General features: G+C 37.3%; 1 protein-coding gene across 1 annotated transcript; it reads right to left on the reverse strand.

Annotated features, from left to right (window-relative positions):
• Positions 1-8,523: 8,523 nt before the first annotated feature.
• LOC137716356 (putative WRKY transcription factor 31) lies at positions 8,524-11,642 on the reverse strand. Its single transcript, XM_068455797.2, has 6 exons — positions 11,142-11,642; positions 10,894-10,998; positions 10,562-10,732; positions 10,045-10,452; positions 9,502-9,615; positions 8,524-9,380 (listed from the first exon to the last, which is right to left on the reverse strand). The coding sequence occupies exons 1-6, from the start codon at positions 11,358-11,360 to the stop codon at positions 8,781-8,783; spliced, it is 1,617 nt and encodes a 538-aa protein (XP_068311898.2). The 5' UTR covers positions 11,361-11,642; the 3' UTR covers positions 8,524-8,780.
• Positions 11,643-25,686: the final 14,044 nt, after the last annotated feature.

Raw genomic sequence — 25,686 nt, forward strand, 5'->3', positions numbered from 1 at the left:
TCAAAATCGCCTTTTCTTGCCAACTTTGTCATTAGGACCTACAAACAAACGAAAATAGCTTAAAACACTATAATAAGTAGTAATTAGCTCACTAAATGTAAGGAAATAACATAACTAAGTAGCATATATATGCTCCTATCAAATATTCACAATTTGAATCAATATCATCATAAAAAATAGAATTTAAAAGATATATCTGAAGCTAAAATTGAAGGACGATATATTTAACAAGATTTTGTAAAGCTCTAGAATTAAACCTTCAATAGTCATCCACCAAACATAAAGTGTACCGACTTTCTCGAGAAAATATGCAGAATTTGGAGCAGATCTTTGCGGGAAATTGGTTAGGGTTTTGATCGCTGACAATAGGGATTGATGTTGTGGTGTTTTAGGGTTTTGTGTAGTTATTTTGAAAAAACAAAATTAATACGGGAACAATACCGACTGTTTTACAGGAAAGAGCCGAGAAGACTGCACAAAGAATGGATGGAGAAGATATAGTTTTGTAATTATTTTAGTTAAAAAGGGTATTGTAGTATTTTCATTTCAAGTTTTGGTTGGAATTATGAAAAGTTATAAAGGGGCTAAAATTCAATTCATGGTCTAAAATTTGGCTAGTTTTCCAAATTTCCCAAATAAATTCATCCTTATATTAGAAAGTCTATATAATCCCACACGTTTCTAAATCGCGCTAAATTAAAAATAAATAAAAGGAGATATTGAATCAATGAGAATTTTCTTTTCACTCAAGTTAAATATTGAAGAATTTGTTGTAGGCCTATTTGATTGAACAATCTAGAGTTTAGAGAGAGAGAGGGGGCCGTCAATATTGAGGGACAAGAGAGAGTGATTTAATTGTGAGGTGTGTTTGATTCACCCCATTGTGCCTTTATTTATAGTAGTAGGATAGGTGAAAACCTTTCCCTTTAGAATTACAACATTTAATAGGTAATCTACTCCTTATAGGAATATAAGATACATTCTCATATCTACTAGAATTTACATAATCACGTTCCTATTCTAAATATAACTACAACAACAACACTCCCACTTGAGTGTGTAAATACTCAACAAACCATTGCATCAAATCTTCAGTAGATAAGGTAGAATAATTGATGAAGTCATCGGCACAACCGGTGATCACGAGTCTCAAATTTATTTGAAGTATGCATTTGTAGTAAAACTCACAAAATCTCGCTATGGTAAAACCCAAGGCATGGGGAAAGACCCATAGACTAAGAAGAAAAGTGAGAAGTATGCATAATATCTTAAAACAAATGTTAAACAGAACGAAAGTAGTGAACTCAATGGAGTATGATCATCTTAGGATGGGTGCCTCATTAAAACCTCGTTAGGTAGCAAAAACCCAGTGGGAAAAATGCTTCTAATCTTAGGAAAAAAAGTACATTAAGATCATGTGAGTATGCCTCTAGATACTCCCCCTGAGTTAGACACAACTTCTAAATAAGAGAACTACAAGCGATTCAACTCAGATAATTTACGCATAGCAATTCCTTGGACGAACTTCTGAAATGTAGACTTAGGCAATGACTTGGTGAAAAGATCGGTCAGGTTGTCCTAGGAACGAATTTGCTTGACTTCAATGTTCTGATGCTGCTGTTGCTGGTGTGAGTAAAAAAACTTCGGCGCTATGTGCTTAGTGTTGTCTCCCTTGATGTATCCCTTCTTTAACTGCTTGATACATGTTGCATTGTCTTCAAAGATCGTCGTAGGAAGGTCAACGACTGATGTAAGACCACTAGTACTTCGAATATGTTCCACAACTTCTCCTAGCCAAAAGAACTCTCACGATGCTTTATACAAGGCAAAAATCTCAGCATAGTTCGACGAAGTCGCAATTAGTGTTTGCTTGGTAGAATTCCAAGATATAGTGGTCTGTCCAATGGTAAAGACATAGCCCGTTTAAGAACATGCCCTATGTGGGTCAGATAGATATCCAACATCTACCTAATCGACAAGGCGAGAATCAATCCAAGGACTATAGGGGGCGGCAACACTCGAAGATTCATGGGTATATAACAAGCCCAAATCCATTGTACCCTTAAGGTAGTAGAAAATGTCTTTTAACACCATTCTAGTGCTTGCGTGTGGGCGCATTGCTGTATCTTGCCAAAAGATTAATAATGAAGAAGATGTCAAGTCTACTGCACTGAGCCAAGTACAATAAAGCCCTAATTACACTTAGGTAAGGAACTTCGGGTTCCCAAATCTCTTCCTCATCCTCCTTTGGACGAAAGGGATCTTGTTTAGCATCTAGAGTCCGAATGACCATGGGTGTACTCGAAGGCTTCACTTTATCCTTATTAAAACGTCTTAACACCTTTTGGGTGTAGTTCGATTGATGTACTAGGATTTCATCCGAACAATGCTTGATCTCCAGGCTGAAAAAATATCGAGTTTTCCCAAGATCATTCATCTCAAATTTTGATTTCAAGTGTGCAGCAATTTCCTTAAGATTTGCAGGAGTCCCAATGAGGTTCATGTCATCGACATAAACTGCAATGATTACAAATCCGGAATGTGACTTCTTTATGAACATGCATGGGGATAATTCATTGTTCACATAACCCTAACTTGTCAAATATTCACTCAGACGATAATACCACATCTGCTCGGATTGTTTCAATCCGTAAAGTGACCTCCTCAACTTAATTAAGAGAGTGTGCTGTGGTCTAGAACTATTTGAACCAGTTAATTGAAGTCATTTTAAAACTCTCATATAAATTTCCGTATCTAGATGAGATACGCGGTTACCACATTCATAAGCTGCATATTCAGTTTTTAGGAAACTACCAAACTAATTAAGTAGCAGAACATTATAACATTCATTACAGGGGAATACGTCTCCTCGTAATCAATCCCAGGGCCCTGAGAGAAGCCTTGCGCTACGAGGCGTGCTTTGTATCGCACTATTTCATTCTTTTTATTATGCTTCCTCACAAAAACCCACTTGTAGCTAATAGGCTTCATGCGTGGTGATGTAGAAACGATAGGTCCAAATACCTTACGTTTCACGAGCGAATCGAGTTTAACCTGGATTGCTTGTTTCCAGTTTGACTAATCGGTTTGGCATTTATCAATGGAACGTGGTTCAATGTCATTGCTAAGCATGATGTTAGTAGCTACTGAGTACCCGAATGCATCGTCGATGATCATTTCATTCTTATTCCAAACCTCATCCAATACTGCGTAGTGGACCAAAATCTCGTGATTTTCGGGAGGCTGGCATGTTTCTTCTGAAGCATCACCGTAATCTAAAATAAGCTCATGCGTTAGAACGGATGAGTGAACGATGGTCAGATTCAAACTAGGGTCACCAGTTGGTGCCATCTTCCTCTTCAGGGGTTGTGAATCCTTTGAATCAAGGGGTCTGCCACGCTTCAGGGTTGGAGCAAATGATTGGTTAGCTGCCAATGTACTTTGCCGCGTGGAAGGTGCAGCCTCCCCACCTTCGGGGACGGTCTGGCCTTCCTAAGCGGGTTGTGGGTGTACGCGGGGTACATTTATCCTTGCAGGTGCGTTTGCGGTGGGTATATGTGATCTTGTCACTTTGCTAGATCATTAAGAACATTCGACATGCTTTGAGCAATGATCTGAAGATCTATAATTCGTCGCACCTCAGTTTCAGACTGAGCAGTGCGGGGATTTAAATGAGACATAGTGGGAACATACCACGATAATTCGCGGTGTTCTACAGGAACGTTAGCATGTTTATCTCCCCTTAACGATGGGAAAACTGTCTCATCAAAGTGACAATCTGCAAAACATGTGGTAAAGAGATTTCCTGTCCAGGGTTCTAAGTAGCGAACAATTGATGGCGAATCATAACCGACATAGATTCCCATTTTTCTCTGATGACCCATTTTGGTACGTAGCGGCGACGCTATTGGCACATAAATGACGCATCCAAACACTTGTAAATGCAAGACATCAGGCTCGTATCCAGTGACTAACTGTAACAGTGAATGTGGTTGAGTAACAGTGGGCCTCAGGTGGACCAACATAGTTGCGTGCAATATTGCATAGCCCTAGGCAGATATCGGCGGTTTGGTTTTCATGACCAAAGTCCAAGCTATCAATTGAATGTGCTTTATGAAAGCTTCTGCCAGGCCATTTTGGGTGTGAACATGGGGTACAGGATGTTAAACATCAATCCCTACTGACATGCAATAATCATCAAAAGTCTGTGACGTAAACTCTCTAGTGTTATCCAGTTGAATCAACTTAATCAGATAATCAGGGTGATGAGCCCTAAGCTTAATGATTTAAGCTAGGAGTTTAGCAAATGCAGCGTTGCGTGTGGACAATAGGCAAACATGTGACCATCGTGTTGATGCATTAACTAACACCATAAAGTATCTAAATGGTCCGCAGGTTGGTTGGATAGGTCCACAAATGTCCCATTGAATCCTCTGAAGAAATTTAGGGGGGATGTGAATAATCTTTGTATATGAGGGTTGAGTATTCAACTTCCCTAAAAAACACGTTTTGCATGGCAGGAGTCCAACATAGGGATGTAACTTATGCTAGTGTGAAAATTTGAGGATACGACGCATCATATCATGTCCAGGGTGTCCCAAATGGTCATGCCAAAGCAACAAAGTGTCCTGGAACTCAGGCATAAGGTTGGCCACACTGTGGGCTTCTATGCCGCGAATGGTTGTGATGTACAACCCACTTGGCAAACGTTCTAAGTTCTCGTGAATACGTTTATGGCCATATTCGTATGAAGTAATACAAAGAAATTCAAAACCATTATCTTCAATGGTTTCAATATGATATTGATTATCTTGAATATTTCTAAAACTCAGCAACGTTCTTCCTGAACGTGGAGAATAGAGTGTCTTCTTAATGGTCAAGATAATACCATTGGACAACATGATATGTGCCTTTCCGTATCCTTCAATCAGGTTGGATGAGCCTGAGAGAGTTGTCAAATGAGCTTTCTTGGGTATTAAGTTAGTAAAATAGTGTCGTTCATGCAAGATGGTGTGCGTGGTTGCACTATCTGTCAGACAACTAACTTCCCCACTAGACATACCTAGAAATAAATTGATTGAATTGGTCACATGTATAAACATAATTCCATTCATTCAATTAAGCAATTCGAGAAAAATAATATCCATTCAAATAACAATCCATAATTCAAAACAAACCAAAACCAAACAAATTATTCCAAATACTTAGAAAAATTGTTCAAAACAAACCAAAACCAAACAAATTATTCCAAATTATTCCACAGCGATAACATATGTCCAGTTTAGTAAAAGCAGGCTGAATGGGAGCTTTTCTATTATTCTTGAAGTTTGGGGCCTTAGGGGTGAATGGCGGATGTTGCTGGGTCACATTTCTTCCCTTAGGTGCGGCACTTTGTTGACCTTGGGCCCGTGGTGGGGTTTGTCGCTCATTGCCAAGCTACGACGATTCTTTTGTCATTTATGACTGCTAGAATTAATCGTATGCGCTTCAGGCACGGCGTTCAAGCCAGTGGGTCGCGATTGATGATTCTACATCAAAAGTTGGTTTTTTTTTTCAGCGAGAAGTAAAAATCTGAAAACTTGGTGAATTTATGTGCCCTATATTGTCGTTGCAGGACAATATTGGTGGCATGGAAGGTCGAATAGGTTTTCTACAGGAGATCTGATTCAGTTAGTTCCACTTTGCAGAATTTCAAGAGTGAACGGATTCTACAAACTTCAGAGTTGTATTCATTCATGGACTTAAAGTCCTGAAAGTGAAGATGTTGCCAGTTGTGTCTTGCTTCAGGCAAGTATATGTCTTTCTAGTGATCGAAACGATCAGCCATAGCAAGCCAGATGGTGTGTGGGTCCTTCTTAGCGAGATACTCAGTCTGCAGTGCATCATAGATGTGTCTTCGAATAAAGATCATTGCAATAGCCTTCTAAGCTTTGCCAACAGGTTTGTCGATGATAGGTGTCTCAATTATGGCTCTAATACCCTTTGCGGTCAGATGGAGCTTCATTTGAACCTACTTCAAACAGTTTCTTCCAGAGACTTCTAGAGCGGAGAAATCAAGGTTGTTCAAGTTCGACATGTCCCTAAAACAGAGGGAAAAACGTGATTAGTCATATGGTAAGCCATAGACATATATCGTAGAACATGCAGGTTCAACAAACATGTAATGGTTTAATTCATGAAAACTACATGTTTCATGTGGCATGTTTTGTATGAAAATTTCAGGTTTCAAAGGCACTAAACTTGAAACTACAGGTTCAATTTAGTTTTAATGAACAATTAGTTCATAATGAGAGGTTCCTACAAGAAACATAGAATGCAATATACTAATTTAAATACAGTGGATTTGAGGTTCTTCGGGAACTCAAGTGTGAGAACTTCGTTATTATGAAAGTATGTCACAGTTCAAAATATAAAAATAAATGATTGAATCGTTAATGCCCAAAAGTGATATTTAGGTCAATAATTTTGGATTTATTATCAGATTAATGGATTGCATGTCACTTTTAATTAATTCAATAAATCGGACCATGCAGGGTCAATTGTAGAAGCTAAATAATATTAAAATAATATTATTGGATTGAAAAATGTAGCCCCAAAAAATATTTGGGCTCGGGTTGGGTGCATGAGTGCAGCCCACGGTGGCTGCAGGCCAGGGGTCAAGAGGGACAAAGGCCTCAGCAACAAGCTGCTAGGTTAAATGGGTCGAGGGAGAGGCACAGGTGCAGGCCCAGCTGAAAGCTGGCCTGCGTGGGTCCGAAAAACCCAGCCAATGCTGGGTTTCTATCTTTTGGGTCCAAGGCAACTTAAGCCCAACAGCCAAAGCTGCTGGTAAGCGGGCCAAGACTGGGGCTTAGAGACTGCAGGCCCTATAAACAGAGGTAGGCCGAAAGGCCTAGTAGTCTACTTCAGCGCAGTAAAGCCCTAGGGATGCTGTCGTGAAGGGGTCCAAGTTGTCCGCGGTGGTGTGCCACAAGTGCCCATATATTTTTTCGACATAATTAGGGTTTAGGAAACCCAAATTTGCTTCTAATTTATTTTATATAATTTGACTCACATATTCCACATAACAATTTAATTGTGCGATGCATGAAACAAATATATATATTGACAAATATATGAACATATACAATATATATATCGAAAGAAAAATATAAACATAGATGGGTTCATGCATCATGGGGAATGTTTTCATGCTTCGTGGACGTTTAAAATATCTTCTTTTATGTTAAGCATACCTAATTAGCAGAAAATGAATAAGCTTTTGAATTTGGTGGAAGATAGCCTCCTCCTACGATGCGTCAATTCCTCAGCTTCTAGCAAGAGCGTGCTGATAACGTGTTGTAGGCCTATTTGATTGAACGATATAGGGTTTAGAGAGAGACAGGGGGGCGGACAATATTGAGGGAGAAGAGAGAGTGATTTAATTGTGAGGTGTGTTTGATTCACCCCATTGTGCCTTTATTTATAGTAGTAGGATATGTGAAAACCTTTCCCTTTAGGATTATAACATTTAATAGGTAATTTACTTCTAATAGGAATATAAGATACATTCCCATATCTACTAGGATTTACATAATCACATTCCTATTCTAAATATGACTGCAACAAAATTGACTACATATCTATATTTATTATTAACAACGAAAATGGCTTATAGGGTCTTTTGATATGAGTCCAATTTTATAAGCTTGTTCTAATATGGGTCCAATGTATTACACAATCATAGGTGAGGTCTAATAAGTAGAGCAATCATCCACATCAGCAATTAAAGTGTTCATACTTTGAAATCAAATTACATCAATTGCCATTGAATATTTTATTAGGACTCTTCCAGAAATTCACTTGAACTTTAAATTACAAATCACGGTTTCAACAACCCTAACCCATTTATGTTTTGAATACTCCTTGCGATTCTTGCGAATTAGCATCCAAATTTGAATTTCGAATTTGTATGAAGCTATTAGAACTATAAGGAACATCTCTGTAGATGATGAAGGCAAACATGACAAATATCTGGTTTGGGTTTTTCTGGTATTTGCTACTTGGATAACATGTATGGCACATCCCCACGAGATTTCAAATACATGATTCGCGAGCTTTATATGTGATTGTGTTATATAAGTATTACTTCACTGGCTTTTGACATTGATTGTGTGTTCATGAGCTTTTGACATTATCAAGATGGAGGACTGCACCTTATATTGTTGAAAACGAGAATCATGTAAAATTACATGTTTCTGATAAAAAAAAATAAAAAATAAAAAATGTAAAATTACCTGTTCCACCAGGATAGGTAGTTACAATACGATAGGTAGTTTAGCTTGTACAAGTACTTATATGACATGTAGTTTAGATTGTAAAACACTTATATGAGAGGTAGTTTAGATTGTAAAAGATCAACAAAAATTTGGGTAATGCCGATAAATAAGGAACTTGACATAAATAATTAAAAGCCTCCTTAAAATAGATTGATAAGTATTTTAAATTCAAAAAAATATTATCAAGAAATCGGAAAGCAGAAGATGAAAGAAACTGAAGAATTACTCTTTTTTATGATGGATAACTGATGATGATATAAATCTAAAACGTGGGAAATCTATGGACAACGTTTAAAAGCTATAAAAGGGTAAAATAGTGATCACAATGTAAAAAAGTCAACTAATAACAAAAAATGCTGACATGGTGTCCTAGTCTTCGGACCTAAATAAAAAATAACTAAAAATTGGACTAATCTTAATGTTGGGCCATAAAATTAGACCTATTTCAAGTTACCTCATGACTTATTTTGTATTGTCGTCACTATTGTTTCTTGTAGCAATATTGTTGTAGGTGTTATTGTTTGAATGACCATTGCCAACAATAGAGGTGATGGCTGCTACCAGAGCCGCTGTGAAATTAGGGTCCGCTGTGATGGCCGCTGTTGCTGCACTGATTTTGTCAGCCAGTGAGTGTGTAGTACTATCCAACCCCTGAAGGCTATTGAGAACCGAGAATTTGGATTGGTTGCAAAGGGCTTGACCTAGAACTTGTGGCACAGACATAAGATTGTTGTGAGGAAAATTTGGAGGGAGCTGGTTTGGTTGGCCAAGTGGCATCTCTGAGGAAGTGGGAGTGCGAGTGAGGTCCAAGGTGACAGTAGGAAATGGGGCTGAGGCCGAAAGTGTTGCCAAGCTTGGTGGACAGTTAGGCAATCCAGTTCTTGCTAGGAAGCTGTTTGAGCTTATTAGGCCATCAGCACTAGGCATTGAACCTGATAGAAGCATTGATGCTGCTGCTGATGTAGTAGATGCCATGGCCATTGCAGCAGGAGGGAGTGGATGGTTATGGTGGCCTTCGTATGTTGTTATAAGTATTGTTCGATCTTCCGCACATCTCTGTACCTGTTAGTTAGGAACCCAATCCAGTCCATTTTGTTAGAAAAGCTGACTTCTCGTGTCAAATTAACAATTTGACTTGTTATGCTATCAGATTGTTAATCTATAATGAGAAAACAATGTATACCTGTTTGCGAACCGGGCAACCAGTTCTCATGGTGCAACGATAATAAGCTCGAGGGCATGGGTTTCCTTTAGCCATTTTCTGGCCATACTTTCTCCATTGGCATCCATCAGATATCTGCAGGATCAAATTTAATATTATGACTGCTAGGCTGTGTATTTGACTTTCTTCAAATAGCTAAGACAATCAAGAATAAGGTAGAGCTAGACAGAAAAGATTTTGAAGTTTTTAAACGTGCCATACACTTCTATTGGTCTTGTTAGTTTCTCTATCTTTGAATTATATTCCAACAGTTCCTATTTTCTGCATGTTTTAAGCAATCAAGGTCCTTTTGAAATGATAAAAAATGAACATGTTCCTATACAGGTATATAATTTCTCCACGCATCTCATTAGGAAAAAACATTTCAACGAGAGTGGATCATGGTGGGAAGGTAATCTCTTAATATTCTTTTAAGATTAATGTTGTCATATAGATACTTAGGTTTTAGATTGTAAATTTCAGATCATATTAATCAAGCAGATGTCAAGGTAGCTAGGTTCATACCATGGAAGCTTCAGATCGTGCTCGAACTGAAACACGAGCTTTTTTAATCATGGACATGGCTTCAGATGAGGGTTGATCCACTTCACTAGGGCTCATCAACTTGGGAACCTTCTTAGGAATCCGCCCTTGAAGTTCTTGGTCAGGGCTATCTTCCCCCCCAGCAGTACGACTTTTTCCACTAATATCCCTGTGAACATGACTAGTACTCTTGCAGCACTCCATTGACTGGACGATGTCGTTTCGAGGGGGCGACCTGGAACAATCTTGGGATCTGCAGCCTTCATGAGAACACTGTGAAAGCTCATCTTTCTCAGCCCTTCCCATATCCATAAATTGTCTTGGAGCAAGATTATTAATCCCGTTCATCATCTGCTTCTCTTCTAGTACCACTGATCCATTTATGTTCATCTAACCAAACCCATGAACGTGATGATATTAATAAAACTAGTTAAAGACATAATTAGTCAATATATATCATGTGTGGTTCAATATTTTATATATATACATATATATGTACCTTGTGTTGTTCTGCAGTTTGATAATCAGTCTTTTGATTTTTCTGGCGTTGCATCAGTGTCACAAGGTGCACCTGTAACGCCTGGTAATGAGTGTTTAACTGATGAATCGCACCTCTCAACTGTTGGTTTTCTACGTTCATACGGCCTAATTCAGCTCGAAGAACTGCCAGCTGCAGCCAAAATATTATATACTTTCACTTAAATATCAATTCAAATTAAGATTTTAGTTTATTATTTCAAAACACTTGCGGAAAAAGAATTCAGAGAATATCGTACCGATTTTTCAAAGCTAAAAGCAAAAACACTGACTACATATTCCATGTACATGTACCTGATTTGTTCTATGCTTGTTTTCCGTAGTATGGGAAGACGAAGTTCCATCATCCATGGATGATTTTTCGCTACTGGTGTTTGTTGTAAGAAGATTCAATCCAATCTAATATTATAAAAATTAGCGAAAAAACAACAAACCCAATAGCACTAAAATTCAGATAGTGTAAGAAAAAGAAAAAATAAAAAAGAAATCAAAATATAGAAGCAGTCAATAAAAGGTAACCAGCTATATAGTGGTTTTCATACATTTACGTCGGGTAGTTGCTTTTCTTGACCAACCTCGTGACGTTCGCATTCTTCTTTAACTTCAGCCGTGTGATCTCTATCTTCTTTCAAACGGCCCTTATCAGCAAAGAAGTCCAATTCATCAACCACTTGTTTCCCATGATTGTAATCATTTGTCGTCTCAGAAGAAAGTACGAATCTGCAGTTGTGAATAGAATGATCACTAGCTGAAGATTCCATGACGGATATCGTATACGCTTAACGTTTCGATTAATTATAGGTTTGGTCTGCTGGGAGTGATGATGTTGGTGATCAAGACGATGACTGTGGTAGGAAGAACAACAAGAGCGAGCTCTGGACGGGCATGTAGCCGTCCTCCTTTGTCCATATAAATATTTGAAGGGTTTGGAAAGATGAATAATTAAGCACAAGAGAGAGAGGGAGTAGTGAAGTTTGAAGTCATAGGAGATGCAACAGACTCGGCTTTAAAAGAGTTTGGACTAAGACCATGAGAAAATGAGTGAGATCTTATACAAGAAGATCAAGAAATAGTATGGTAGAGAATAGAGGAGTGAGGTCAGGTGGTGCGTCAAGGGACCACGTGGCTTTACATTGTCAGGAGAGAAGGGGGGGGATTAAAGAAAGGATTTTCGAGTAATGCTATTCATACCATATTTTTATACTATATTTCTATATCACCTCAAGTGACTTTAACGTGGACAGTCATATCATTTGAAAAATTTGCAAAACCCAAGGAAAGGAAGGAGAAAGACTTCTCGTATACCACAATCATTATTTAATTAAGTAGTTTTTCTTAATTATTAGTTTATTAAATAATGAATTAAATTTAAAAATCTGGTTAATTCAAATGATATGACTGTCCATATCAAATGCCACTTAAGGTGGTATGAAAATATGGTACAAAAATATGGTATGAATAATATTACTCTTAATTAATGCAAATTTTCCTTTCGTCTGTTATAATCATCTCGTCAAAATATTATATATACGTAAACCCAAAAAAAAAAAAAAAAAAAAAAAATAGAAATTGAGAGGATTAAAAGCAGCATGGATGTGCCAGCTGACAACAGAAGAGCTTATATATATACCTTTTCTTTTTGTTGTAAAACAAGTATATACGCTCAATTGAATTTATGAAAAATAAAAAAAAATTGGGTTTCATATTAGTATATCATTTTTAATTTTCAAATGTCGTTCATCAAAATACCAAGAAACAATATCATATTTTATCCAGCGATTGCAAGTTAAAAGGAATTGTAACATGGGATTGTAAGATAATTACTGAATCATTCACATGCAACTTTGATTTGACCTTAACTACAACTCAACAAAACTTTGCTAGCACAAAATTAATGATAATTAGTAGCACTAATACCTACTGAAATTACTATAATTAATGGTAAAACTCATAGAAAATTTCCAAGAAAAGAATTAAAAAAGGTTTTTGAAATTTTATAATTTTCTTGAAGGAGGGAGACTAAATTTACAAATTAAATGATATATCATTAATAAATAAAATAAGCATATTAACTAATATTTAAATAATAATTCAAATTTTCTTATCTTTTAGTTTATAATTGATCCACAAATTTAGTCTATTAAATATAAGTGTTGTTTGTCAAAGAAAAGAGTTTGATTGATTCCCATGTATGCAATGCATTGTTGCTATTGGTCCGGCGTAATTCATGTGAAGAGAAGGGGAGGAGGAGGTAGTCAACGATATAGACGGCCAAGCTTCCCTTGCGAACTATACTGGGTCCCACAAATGTTTTGTTAGACTGCCCACGTTTTGGATCAAATATTATATAAATTTTTTAGTATACATAGTTTGGTACATTAAGTGAATATAAGTATAATTTTTTCAATTATTTCAACACTTGGATTATGAAATGTAGTATATCGAATCGTTTTCCCATCTCCAAAGACAGAAGAGAAGAGGTGTCTTAGTAGTTTTGGTGTTCCAATATTCAAATATTGGATATGTATAGTCACTCGACAATGTGATAGAACCTAAAAATAGGATACAAATGGGTGTTGAGACAGTGAAGTATGTATATAAATAGGTAACGGACTGGTCAAAAGAAAAAAAAGTGTAAAACGAATGAGATTTTTTGGTGTGTTACTGATACTTGACATGATATTATGAATTTACTCAAATCATAACATTAGGCCTTAAACACGCTTAACAATGCTTAAGTCATGCTTAGTAAACCATAAACATAATACACGTGTTAATGTGTGTTAACTTATAAGGCAATCCATGTAGTTTACCGCCACACACTTGTTCATACCAAGTTACCAACCAACTCAAAGTGAGATAATGGGGTTTTTATACGAACCCTTGGAAACTAGGGTTTATATATACACGAAGACACTAGTGATAGTGGAAGAGAGGGCACTCAAATTAATATAAGACCTTAATGTAATATAAACGTTCTTAACAACTTGAACTACAAACTTAATACTTAAAAATTTACATTTTTCTAATATTATTTTTAGAGTAAATTACTTTTTAGTACCTCAACTTTAGGTCAGATAACAAACTCACATCTCATCTTTTGAACATTGCAATGTCATATATCAATTTCCGAATTTGTTACAATGTCAGACATTCATTTTCTTATATGTCAATTTGTCTGTTAACTGCTAATATGACATGCATGTGGTCAACTTCATCGCCCAACTAGAACAACGCGCCGATCTTCCAGATCATTGACTCAATTGGTCTCCGACATCAAGATGCTCATCTGTTGTTTGCTGTTTCCAAGCGATTAAACTCGTCCGTCCCCAACACAGACTTACTCCTCCTAACCATCGACTGCGTCATTTCCTTATATTTGAAAAGCGTTCGAGATGAACATGTTCAACGCGCAGATGGATGCAGATGAGAGGAGTACTCGCTAGTATAAAGATAGAGGGGGCTACATTGGTGTGGATATGGAGTGGGTCGGGTTGGTATAGGGTGGGGGAGAGTCCAGTGGTACTGGGGATCATGTGCATGAGGTTGCAAGGATGAGGATGACAGTGGTAGCGAGTGTTTTTCTTTTCTTTTGTATTTTAATTTTAGTAATAAAAATTTTCAATTTTTGATTAATTTAAATTTTTTGTGGTGGGGCTAAAGGCCTAACATGTCTTCATTGAATGGGGAACTTAATGACTGGACTAATAGAAGTACGATTTTGTGAGCAAATTGTAACTTTATGTAAGAAAGTGAGATGCAGAAAACTAAACGTTGCAAAATTCGAATTTCACGACGGTATGAGTTCAAACTTCGTCGGTAGTTAATTTGACAAAATCCATCATTTAACAAAAAAGAGAAAATTGAGAATTACCTTTTTTTTATATTTTATTTTAAAAACGTATAACCCTGTTATGCTCTGGTTAAGGAGTGTTTTTTTTTTTACTTTCTAATATAATAAATTAAGAGTGCACAATCAAATTTTTGGGGATAATATTAGGGTACTCACTAGTGAGTACCCACCTTTTGATTTTGTCCAATGACAAACTAACACATGTTTTATTGTTTAAAAAAATAATGAACATGATAGGAAGACCAAAATTTTAAACAAAATTTTGTAACCATATGACCTAGTTGTTGAAGATTGGATTATTACGTAAGTGTTGATAAATGTACTTAAATCCTATTGGCGACACATCATTTGGTTTCCAAGTTTGGTTTAAAAACTTGGTCTACCTAGCATTGCTATTAATTTTTCTTGGCTTTAAAAAACGAGAAATGTGCGACATTTTTATTGGGCAAAATCAAAAAGTAAATACACAGAATACTCTTATTATATAGTTTTTGGAGTATTATTACCAACAATATTCTCTCTTTTTTTTTTTTTTTTTTTTAGTCAAAGAGATTATCTTAATTATAGTATAAACTATAAAATGACATGTTGGTTGTGGCTTAGTCCAAATTTCCTTAATTGGCTTTTAGCATTTACTTAATAGGATATATATCAATTTAGCAACAATATATTCTATGAAATAATTTTCCAAAAGAGAAAAAAAGTCATGAAGCATTATACGACTCTATGATCCAAAAGTTTCTTCAGTACGTAATATGTTGGATGAAGAAAAATGATGAATATCGATCCTAGTTAACTTTGTCACCTCCTCTACTTATTGATAACAACGTGCATGGCATCATCCAAATGAAGTCAAAACCATTGAAAGACGTAATTAAATTGGGGTGTGTATATATATATATATATATATATATATATATATATATATATATATCTTATCTCTACGTAGTCACGGCCGTCTATTTTTTTCTACATCTTGCCTCGTCCCCATAACAAATTTTGTATGAACGTTCAAATATCACGGAAAAGTAAAAATTAAAGTCATCCTGTGAGACTTGGAGATCACACCTTCTTTCATGTTGTCTCTGACTTTCTCTGAATCTGGAAGGAATCTGAGACCATGCAACAAAGCAGCAGACTTAGACATGAATTTTATTATAAATATATCAACTCTGTAAATTATGAACTCCACACTTATAATTTATAATATAGAAAAACTAATGAAGAGAGCTTAAAAACTTTGAGTTTTAACGATAAGGACAAAATAAAAAGTAAAGTGAATAGTACTAGGATTGACTTTTTAATGTAAAAATATGATTTTTCGTTAAAGTAAATAGTATCATGAGCTTTTCGTTAAAGTTCCCTTATAATATTACCCTTTCATTCCTCACCACTACTTCACGTGGACAGACTCTCAAGAACTTTATAAACAAGTACCGTATTATTTACTAGTACTATACCCTAAAATATTAAATAATTAATTATTTATATTACAACACATAAATTAATAATAACATGTAAAATCATAGCTAAAAACCCAATTGTAACGTTATTTTTTTTCTCTCGATAATCAATAAAATGACATATTGTATTGTGAGGTATCACTTCATGCGTCTAAACTCAAGACGTGGATCTCTCTATCTGCATGGCTTTGGCACCTCTGTGATGATAACTAGTTTTAGGCACCGTTTTAATGGGTTCGTCAAACGTGGCTTTGTCCCTGTAAAGGAAAGACAAGTGTAGATGAATTTATTTATCAATTATCCATGTATACATGAAGACGAAGATGCGAATTCATACCTCTACTACTTGCACGTAGGCTTGAAGTACTTGACTCTCGCAATATACTTCAAGTCAATCTAGAGTTCAATGGGATGAACCTGAGTCTAAGGGATTGGTTGGCAAAGCTTGTTAAAAAAGTCTTAAATGGTGGCTTTGAGTTAGACATATATCTATTATATTGGACAATACTTACATCTACCACATTAATTGGTGCATTTTCTTGTTCACGTAACTATGATTCACGTATTTCTACCGTTTGTCATAATAAAATAATTCATTTTCTTATGCATTTTTTTATAAATTATATTTAGAAAAAAACAATTGGATTGGAGATTGTTTATCTCTTTACATGTATCAAATAGACGCGCAGATCATTATAAGAATGATATGTTACTAAAACCATAGTTAAGAATGACTAAAGAATCTACAAAATTTATAGTTTAGTGTTTAATTATAAAGAGTTACAATTTTTCCCAATTTTGTAGTTTTATTTGCTTTATGTAATTATGATGGTCTTGGAACTTGATTAAAAAAAGTTGTCTGTTTTCTTAGCAATAGAGTTACTATTCTCCGTTTAGTTGTTAAAAATAATAAAAAAATAATAAAAAAAATAATAATAAAAAAATAATAATAAAATAGAAGAAGAAGAAGAAGAAAAAAAAAAAAAGGATTATGTATCTTTCTTAATTTTCTGGTGCGGGGGGATTTTACTCGAAGGTATAGTCTTTGGGAAACCGGAGTTTTCTAATCCCTAGCTGGTACACAAGATCCTCTGCTCTAAAATTATAAAATTTATCCATGCCAAATGTGTAATAATCAATTTAAACCTACTTTTTATATATCAAGGTCTTTTAAAAAACTCATTTGGAAGTAATTTTAAAATGACGGAAAGTGTTTTTATAGAAAATATTTTTAGGTTCCAAACCAAGATTAACTTGTATCTTCCTAAAGATTGGTTTAAAAAATATTTCACAAAAAACGATTTCAACTATTTTAGAAGCACTTCCGGACAAGCTCTTAATTAGTACTTATCACAACTTTGAAAAGTCACTAAATGTGTTTATTATTTTCACAAAACAAACTCCCTACCACAAACGTCTAGTTCCAATAAAAACTAAACTCCAATCGCATAAATTTTCAGAAAAGGATTGAAACTTGACGAATCTATGAATTATTTATGTTGAGCAGTTTTAATTGAGATGACCTACTTGAATCTTGCTTCCCAAGTGAAAAGAAAAATTAAAATAGATATACTAGTGTCGATGCAAATTTTTGTCTTCTTCTTCTTTGACAAAATTGCACCTACAAAACAATCAACACCTTTGGTTAAGGCCAAGGGCCTCATGTGCCCATGATGAATGGGGAGGGGTGCTTTGGCCGAAGAACCTCCGATGCCAAAGTTAGAATTTAGAGAGAAAAGTGTTTGGAGAGTTTTTGGGAGTTTTGCAAGAGTGTGTAACCTCCCTTCTTAGAGAAAATAGGATCCAATTTATAAAGCATGGCCGGCCCTCTTTGGGAGAGAGAGTGGTCGGCCTTTGGGTGTTTTTTTTTTTTGGGTGTAATAGGTGAGTTATTTGACAATTAATGGATTAATTAGGTAATAAATCCATTAATTGGCTAATTAACTCAATTTATATGGAATGTTTTGAAGGTTATGGAGTAAATACCTTGTAAGGAATATAAGATGAGGATGGATGAAATAATTTTGAATTTGTTACCTATTTTGGGCACTTTTGGCTTGGTTGAGGGATGCTTGCCCACTGCTCGCGCGTAGGAAACCTGGTGTGCCTCGAGGGTAATTTGTCATTTTTACCCAAAAATCCACATGTCGCCTCTTGATTATTTTTGGTTCCACAAATGCCCCTACACCTGCTGGGCTGCTTGTAGGAAAGGGTAGCAGGTGTAAAGATCTTGCTCTAGGAAACTTAGGATTGCTTCCTATTTTGATGTAGATTCCCTTTTTAATATGAACTTAGATCCTTCTAAGAAAGGGAAATAAATTCCTCTCAAAGTCTATTTAAGTCCACTTTAAGTGGGTTGTTAAATTAACTTTGGAGTGCGATTTATTTTACCCTACAAGAGAGAGAAAGCTTAGAGGATATTTGTTCCCCCTCCTCTAGCAATCTTCTACATCTTGCCCGCGCAAAATATCGTATTTCGTTGCTTGCTTCGTCTCCACGCCGCACCGATGTAAAAAATTTAATTTTCCTTGTCTTCTTCTTAGATAGTGTTGTCGCGGTGTAGTCGTCGGGGTGGTGCGGCACATTAGCTGGCAGGGGCCAGAAGTCGGCTTGGCATGGGCCAAAGATGTGGTGTGGTAGAAGCCATTGCTTGTGCTGCTCAGCTTGATTGAAGCCAAGGATTGGCTCGGCATGGGCTGAGGAAATGGCGTGGCATGGATTACGGTTTGGGCTGCCTACTGGAAATGAGGAAACTGCTTAAGTTTGATTTCTCAGTTGTCATAGATGGAGCAGTCAAGGATGAAACTGCTAAGATCGGAGCTACTAAAGATGAAGTGTTGGATGAGTGAATTGTTGAGTGCAAAAAGTGGTTGTTGCCCCCTGACCATTTTGCTTCCTACTTGATCTTCAAGCATTCGATCTTTTAAGCCATGTGGCTTTCTCGCACTGGAGAGCTTACCCAGATGGGTGTCGGGGAATTAGTTTACCCTCTCGTACTGGAGAGCAATTAGTTTACCCTTTCGCACTGGATAGCAGACCTATATGGGTGTTGGGGAATTAGTTTACCCTCTCGCACTGGAGAGCAATTAGTTTATCCTCTCGCATTGGAGAGTAGACCTATATGGGTGTCGAGGAATTGGTTTACCCTCGCATTGGAGAACAATTAGTTTATCCTCTTGCATTGGAGAGCAGACCCTTTTGGGTGTCGGGGAATTGGTTTACCCTCTCACACTAGAGAACAATTAGTTTATCCTCTCACGCTGGATAGCAGACCCTTTTGGGTGTCGGGGAATTGGGTCAATTAGTTTATCTTCTTATGCTGGAGAGCAGACCCTTTTGGGTGTCAGGGAATTAGTTTGCCCTCTCACACTAGAGAGCAATTAGTTTATCCTCTTGCGCTAGAGAGCAGACCCTTTTGAGTGTCGGGGAATTGGTTTACCCTCTAGCACTGGAGAGCAATTAATTTACGTCTCGTGCTGGAGAGCAGACCCTTTTGGGTGTCGGGGAATTGGTTTACCCTCTTGCATTGGAAAGCATGGAAATCATTGTCGTGAGTATAGCTAAGGAAAACTGGACTGCTAGGACAACCGAAATAATCCTTAGCCCATCCCCGGTTCTGGGTAGTTAGGCTAATGTGTCCTTCTGGTACTCATCTGCCCCCGACATGCCATTAGGTTGAGCTGCTACATTTGTGGGAACAAAAGTAGTTTTTATATCTAGCAATTTATGTGGGGTAGTCTTGTCTGCTATATCTTGTCATTGAAAAATGACTCGCTTATGTTGGTCATGTCTCATTGGAGCGTCTTGTCAATATCTTCGTTGCGCGGGAAATTACGCAATTGCTCGGTCAAGAGCCTTTCTACTTCTTTCTGAATTTGCCTTTGTTGGGGGTGGCAGAGCTCTTGCCTGCCCCCAGTCGTGACCTGCTGGTCTAGGTTATTCTTCCATGTGTTCGGCTCATCTATGCTGCAGCTGTGGTGGGTGTGGTATGTTCCTAGCAGGCGAATGAGTAACTTGCAGGCCGCTGGTTGAACTTGAGCCGGATTGAGTGACTTCTTCTCTCCGTCCGCTGTGTTTCCTACTCTGATGTGAGGTGAAGGATGTTCCTTGCGAGCTTTACCGCAAATGAACACTTCGCCTGGAAGGTTGCTCATGTTGATTATCGGAATGTGGCCCTAACCGTGAAGTGAATGTTTATCCGTGGGCCTAACTGAGATTGCACGCTTCTCCACGCACTAAGACGGGAGTATACGCTATCTCGGGAGTCCAATCAGGAGTGTACTTTGTTAGAACGTTTGGTTCGTGACTGGCCAAATGGCTGCTTGTTGGGACGCTAGTGGAGAGGTTCGTCTACCCTTGTCCTTCTTCGGGACACCTCATCCGGGGCACGTTGGATCTTGGTGCGTTGCAAGAGTTGATTCACCAAGGTTGTCTGTTGTGCAAGGGCGCTCGTCAACTCTATGACTTATCGAGACAAGTGTTGTTCGCCATTTGGATTGGAAGAGCTTGGAATGAATATGCTTTCTTAAGCAGTAGAAGTGTGGTAGGCTCCGGGCATGAGATTTGAACTAGAAAATGTCAAATTCGCGGATAAATGTGGTGAAAATGCCCCCTGCTCGATGGTTGGTCCATATGGATGAGATAGTCTTAGGTTGATATAGGCTGCTTAGAATGACGCGGGAGCAGGCTGGACCACGAGAGCAGGCTGCTCGGCAGAAGCAGGCTAGGCTAGTAGAATGGGTTGCTCGGTGGAAGCAGGTGGGGCCACGATAGTGGGCTGCTCGGCGGGAGCAGGCTGGGCCACGAGAATGGGCCACTCAGCATGTGATGCATAAGGGTGCAAGGCTTAGGTTTTACTTGGCAGCGCGTTGGGCGTGGAGTGACATGGCTTGGGTTGTGGCTTTAGTGCCATTAGCCGCCTTAGATGGCATGGCTCGGGTCGTGGTGGTGACACTATGGACCTCGCCTCGGGTAGCTACCATGGTAGCCACCGCGGTGGTTCCCGTGATGGAAACTCGTAGTGGTGGTGTTGTTCCACCTATTGTCACATTTAGCCTCGTGGATCGTCGTGGTCTCATATCTTGAATGTTGAAATTTTCATTTGTTGAATTTTCTAAATTTCTAGCTATTGTATTTCTCTTTTACATTTTATCAAAGAATTTTTACAAATAAAAAATTTAATAATAAGCACGTACGAAAAATCTACAAATGGACAAGAAAATAGAAAACCTTGGATGCAAGAGTCTTCTACGAGTGTAGGACTCAGCTATCAATAAAAGTACCAATTTGTGGATGCAAATTTTCGCCTTCTCCTTCTTTGACAAAATTGCACCTACAAAACAATCAACACCTTTGGTCAAGGCCAAGAGTCTCATGTGCCCATGATGAATTAGGGGGGGGGCGGCTTTGGCTGAAGAACCTCTGATGCCAAAGTTAGAATTTAGAGAGAAAAGGGTTTGGAGAGTTTTTGAGAGTTTTGCAAGAGTGTAACCTCCCTTCTTAGAGAAAATGGGGTCCAATCTATAGAGCATGGCCGACCCTCTTTGGGAGAGAGAGTGGCCGGCCTTTGGGTGTTTTTTTGGGGTGTAATAGGTGAGTTATTTGACAATTAATGGATTAATTAGGTAATAAATCCATTAATTGGCCAATTAACTCAATTTATATGGAATGTTTTGAAGGTTGTGGAGTAAATACCTTGTAGGGAATATAAGATGAGGATGGATGAAATAATTTTGAATTTGTTACCTATTTTGGGCACTTTTGGCTTGGTTGAGGGATGCTTGCCCGCTGCTTGCACGTAGGAAACGTGGTGTGCCTCGAGGGTAATTTTGTTATTTTCACCCAAAAATCCACATGTCGCCTCTTGTTTATTTTTAGCTCCACAGCTAGCATGAGACCGTGTCAAAATAAGATTCAGCATGGCATTGCATAGTAACAAAAAAATGGAAATGGATTTCAATGTTTGGTCGAATATTAAAGAAAAACTTGATAGAGTTTGAAAACCATGAGGTAGGAAGGTGGAATTTAATAAGATGGCATGGAGAGAACCGAAAACCAAAGAAGCAAAAGACTAAATGTTAGATAGGGAATAAGATCAAGGAAAAGCAAAGGCTATTTGGACCAAGCTCTGGTGGCCAAATTAGAAGGCTTAGCGTTGCTGTGTGGGTTTGAATTGGATTATCACCTGATTAGACTACGACTAAGAAAGGTAGCACACAATGAAGGATTAGACTACGACTAACTCGATCACTGGCTTTAATTTCATGTTTTTTTTCTTATTGCAATGAGAAAAACTCCCCTCACTATCGCTTGTCTGATACTTCCCGTTTTCTCGTTCAACCACCCATGCGTGCGAGTTCGATTTTTTCAGTACAAAAAATAGTACAATATTCTCTTTCCTAGCATATCATGCGTTTATACTAATAATCGAAGAATGGAAAAGTAAATAATCACCGAATAGGATCCACGTCAAGATTAGTCATGTCATTCCTGATTTCAACTTTCCAGCCGCCCGTTAAATTCTTAGGTAGGCTCTTAGCGCGCGGTTGTGACATTATTTTCAAGGCTGTTACAAGACGTGTGTATATATATAGGAGGGCTATAATTTCTACCAAAACGTGTGTATATATATATATATTGAGGTATTCATCAATTTACCCCTTGAATTTGTGACTATTGGCTAATTTTCCCCCCCAATTCTCATGATTAGTCAATTTGCACCCTACTGTTAATTTTTTTAATTTTCCATCCATTCTTCCATCAAGTAGGTATCCGCATGATTGCCTTTTAAAGGAAAAAAAGTCAATTTGCACCCTACTATCATTTTCTGTTAAGTTGGTTTCCCTACACCTTACTAGAGGTAGATGAGGCTGAGGGAGGAGGCGACAGGTTGTGGGTAGCTGCAAACTGCAAAAGCAGCATATCAAATGGACTGGGCTGCAAACAGCGGAGGAGGGAGGCGTTGGCGGTAGTCACCAGCTCACCATGGAGACAAGGAAGAAGAAGAGAAAGTTCGAAGAAAAGGAAGAAGATCGAAGGTGTAGGGAAAATGACTTTCTTGCCCTTTAAAGGTAGTTATGCAGATACCTACTTAACGGAATAATAGATGGAAAAATCAACAAATTAACAGTAGGGTGCAAATTGACTAATTATGAGAGTTGAGGGGGGAAATTGGCCAAAATTAAAGTTGAGGGGGGAAATTGGTCAATCCTTACAAGTTATGGGGGTAAATTGATGAATACATACATATATATATATATATATATTTTTTTTTTTTTTTTTTTTTTTTTTTTGTTTGCACTTCAAACTTTTTGTCCTTGACCAACTAATTAGTCAAATATCACAACTACATATAACTGTGGCTACAGATTCAGTAACTAGGATTGTCAAAGGCTTGGTCCTCATTAGGACATTATATTTTAAGAGCGCTAAGATTCCCAAATGATTTGGTAAACGGTTCTGTCAATATTTACTCGAAAAAGAATGGAAGCTTGAAAAGACATAATGCATTAAACCCGAATTAGCGTGAAAACCTTGCATTAAATCTTTTCAAAATTAACTATTTGACGCTTCATCATCACCCTAAAACACAAGTTTTGGTTTTCTGTACGTAGGTGAGGCGTCAGCCCTAGCCCACCGCCACTTCAAACTATTAACATTAAATCAAGGATTCTCCAAACCCTAACCCTAATCCCTACACTTCAAGATTCCGGCGAAAAATGAACCAGCAGCTACACATATCAGCCAGGCCACTGACTACTCCCAGTTACCAAATATGGAAATAACAGTTAGATTTGAATCATATTTTTGCCTATAAGGGGGGACTAAATTTTAGGCCATGATAGCTTAGTCCCCATTAGGCTATAAATAGTAGTTAAAGCTAGCAGTTTAGCCCCTTATTATGCCTCCTTAATAACAGATTAGTAGATCAGATTAGTAGAATGCATTATCATCTTTTGCTTGCAATTAAGTTTCTGCGCGCCCCCTGCTTAGTAATATGGTATACTGATACTTCTTTTTAGAGGCGGATTGTTCAAAAAGTTCAACGGCATGACATAGGGTCCTCAAATTTATCATCCTCTTATATGTTAATGCACATATTAAATTTCCTAATTAAAATAAAAACCAAACACTTTTCAATTTACATATAACAATAATTTTTCTTTTTCGATCAATACATATTACGATGGGATAAGTGGAGCTGACAATTATTATATTAACTTTTCACTTTGGGAACTGTCATTAACACTTCAAAAATTTCACTGTACACTCCTCACAAGTGTATTTTTCTTTATGCCTGTAAAAATTTTAAAGTACCAATAGCAATTCCCCTTGCGTTTATCTAACAATAAAATAATAAAAATGTAATTCGTGTATTCTTTTGCCAACACAGAAAAATGCCTTCTCCATCTCTCTGTTTACCCGGCTCATTTTTTCACAAATGTATCCTAAAGCTTAATTTCTAGGAAATGAAGGGAAAAAAAGAAAAAAAGAAAATCTCAAACGAGTTATACTATTAAATTAGTTGGAGTGAGGTGTGCTGATTCCGATTAAGTTGAAATTTTGATTATGTGTTGAATTTAGCATGAATACATTGTCCAAAAGATCAAACTTCGCACAAGCCCTTGAAGTGTTAAAGATAAACTCTCTTGTGGATGACCAGTTCAATACAATTTATACTTCCATCCCTTGGTGTAAATATATTGTTATATCAAAAAAAGAAAAGGTTTCCCTTGCCCCTGAGTTTTCTTCACCATTAGGACAACTAAAACGAAGAGATTGAGACTAATAACTAAGTTTACTAGTAGCTAGACTACAGACTACTCATCCCCTCCTACTCTCGGTCATCGCCTGATCTGTTGACAAATTAATAAAAAAATATTTTTATCGGTTGTATATGCTGTTCTATTCTGCAGACTAGAAAGATGGGATAGGTTTCGGTATATTTCGTGCAACAGCAGTGTTCTTATTTGCACTTAATTTTTTGTTCAACACAGATCCTTAAGTTTTCTTCGGTAATATATATAAGATATTGCATGAATTTTTGTAAAATTATATGGCTACTTTTTAGTCGTCCTATGATCAAGTGAGCGTTTATTTTATGAGGTGATAGGTTTGGTTTGGAAAGTGAAACTTAACTTTACAGTTCACAACATACGTGCTTCAACTTCAATGCGAATTAATTAATCAACTTTGGTTAGTGTTTAATCATATGGCATGACTTGGTTGGTTTAAATGCAACTTTGATGGTGCTTGGGATGAAAACGGAGCTCTTGGAGGAAGTGGGGTGGTGGTTCGTGACGAGAATGGTAAGTATGTGGCGGTCAAATCAGAGCAGTTTTCTGGGGTTTGCTCACCTATGTTGGCAGAGATTCTTGTAGCTTGTGCAGCTGTGGAAGTAGGCAGACAATTGGAGGCAACACATTTTATTTTTGAAGGTGATGTTTTGTTGGTTATTAAGGCTTTGTAGAGGGATGCGGTTGCCAATAATGGCCCATTTGGGCACATTTTGCATGATTTCATCTGCAACCATTTCCCCACTGGAAGTTTGAATATGGTCCGAGAGAGTCGAATAAAGTGGCTCATCGATTGACGAGAATGGGTATAGTTTCAGCTAACCCAGGCATTTAGCGTGAGGATCCCCTGATGTAATTTATGATTTACTATTCAACGATACCTATAGTAGCTAACTAAATTCCAAAATAAACTTTTTCTCTCCCCTGTGAGAGATTTTCTCTCCTCTGTGAGATGCTTTCTCACCACCATGTGACT

Source organism: Pyrus communis, chromosome 3 (genome assembly GCF_041283825.1).
Source record: "Pyrus communis isolate YQ-2024b chromosome 3, ASM4128382v1, whole genome shotgun sequence".
NCBI classification, from domain to species: domain Eukaryota; kingdom Viridiplantae; phylum Streptophyta; class Magnoliopsida; order Rosales; family Rosaceae; genus Pyrus; species Pyrus communis.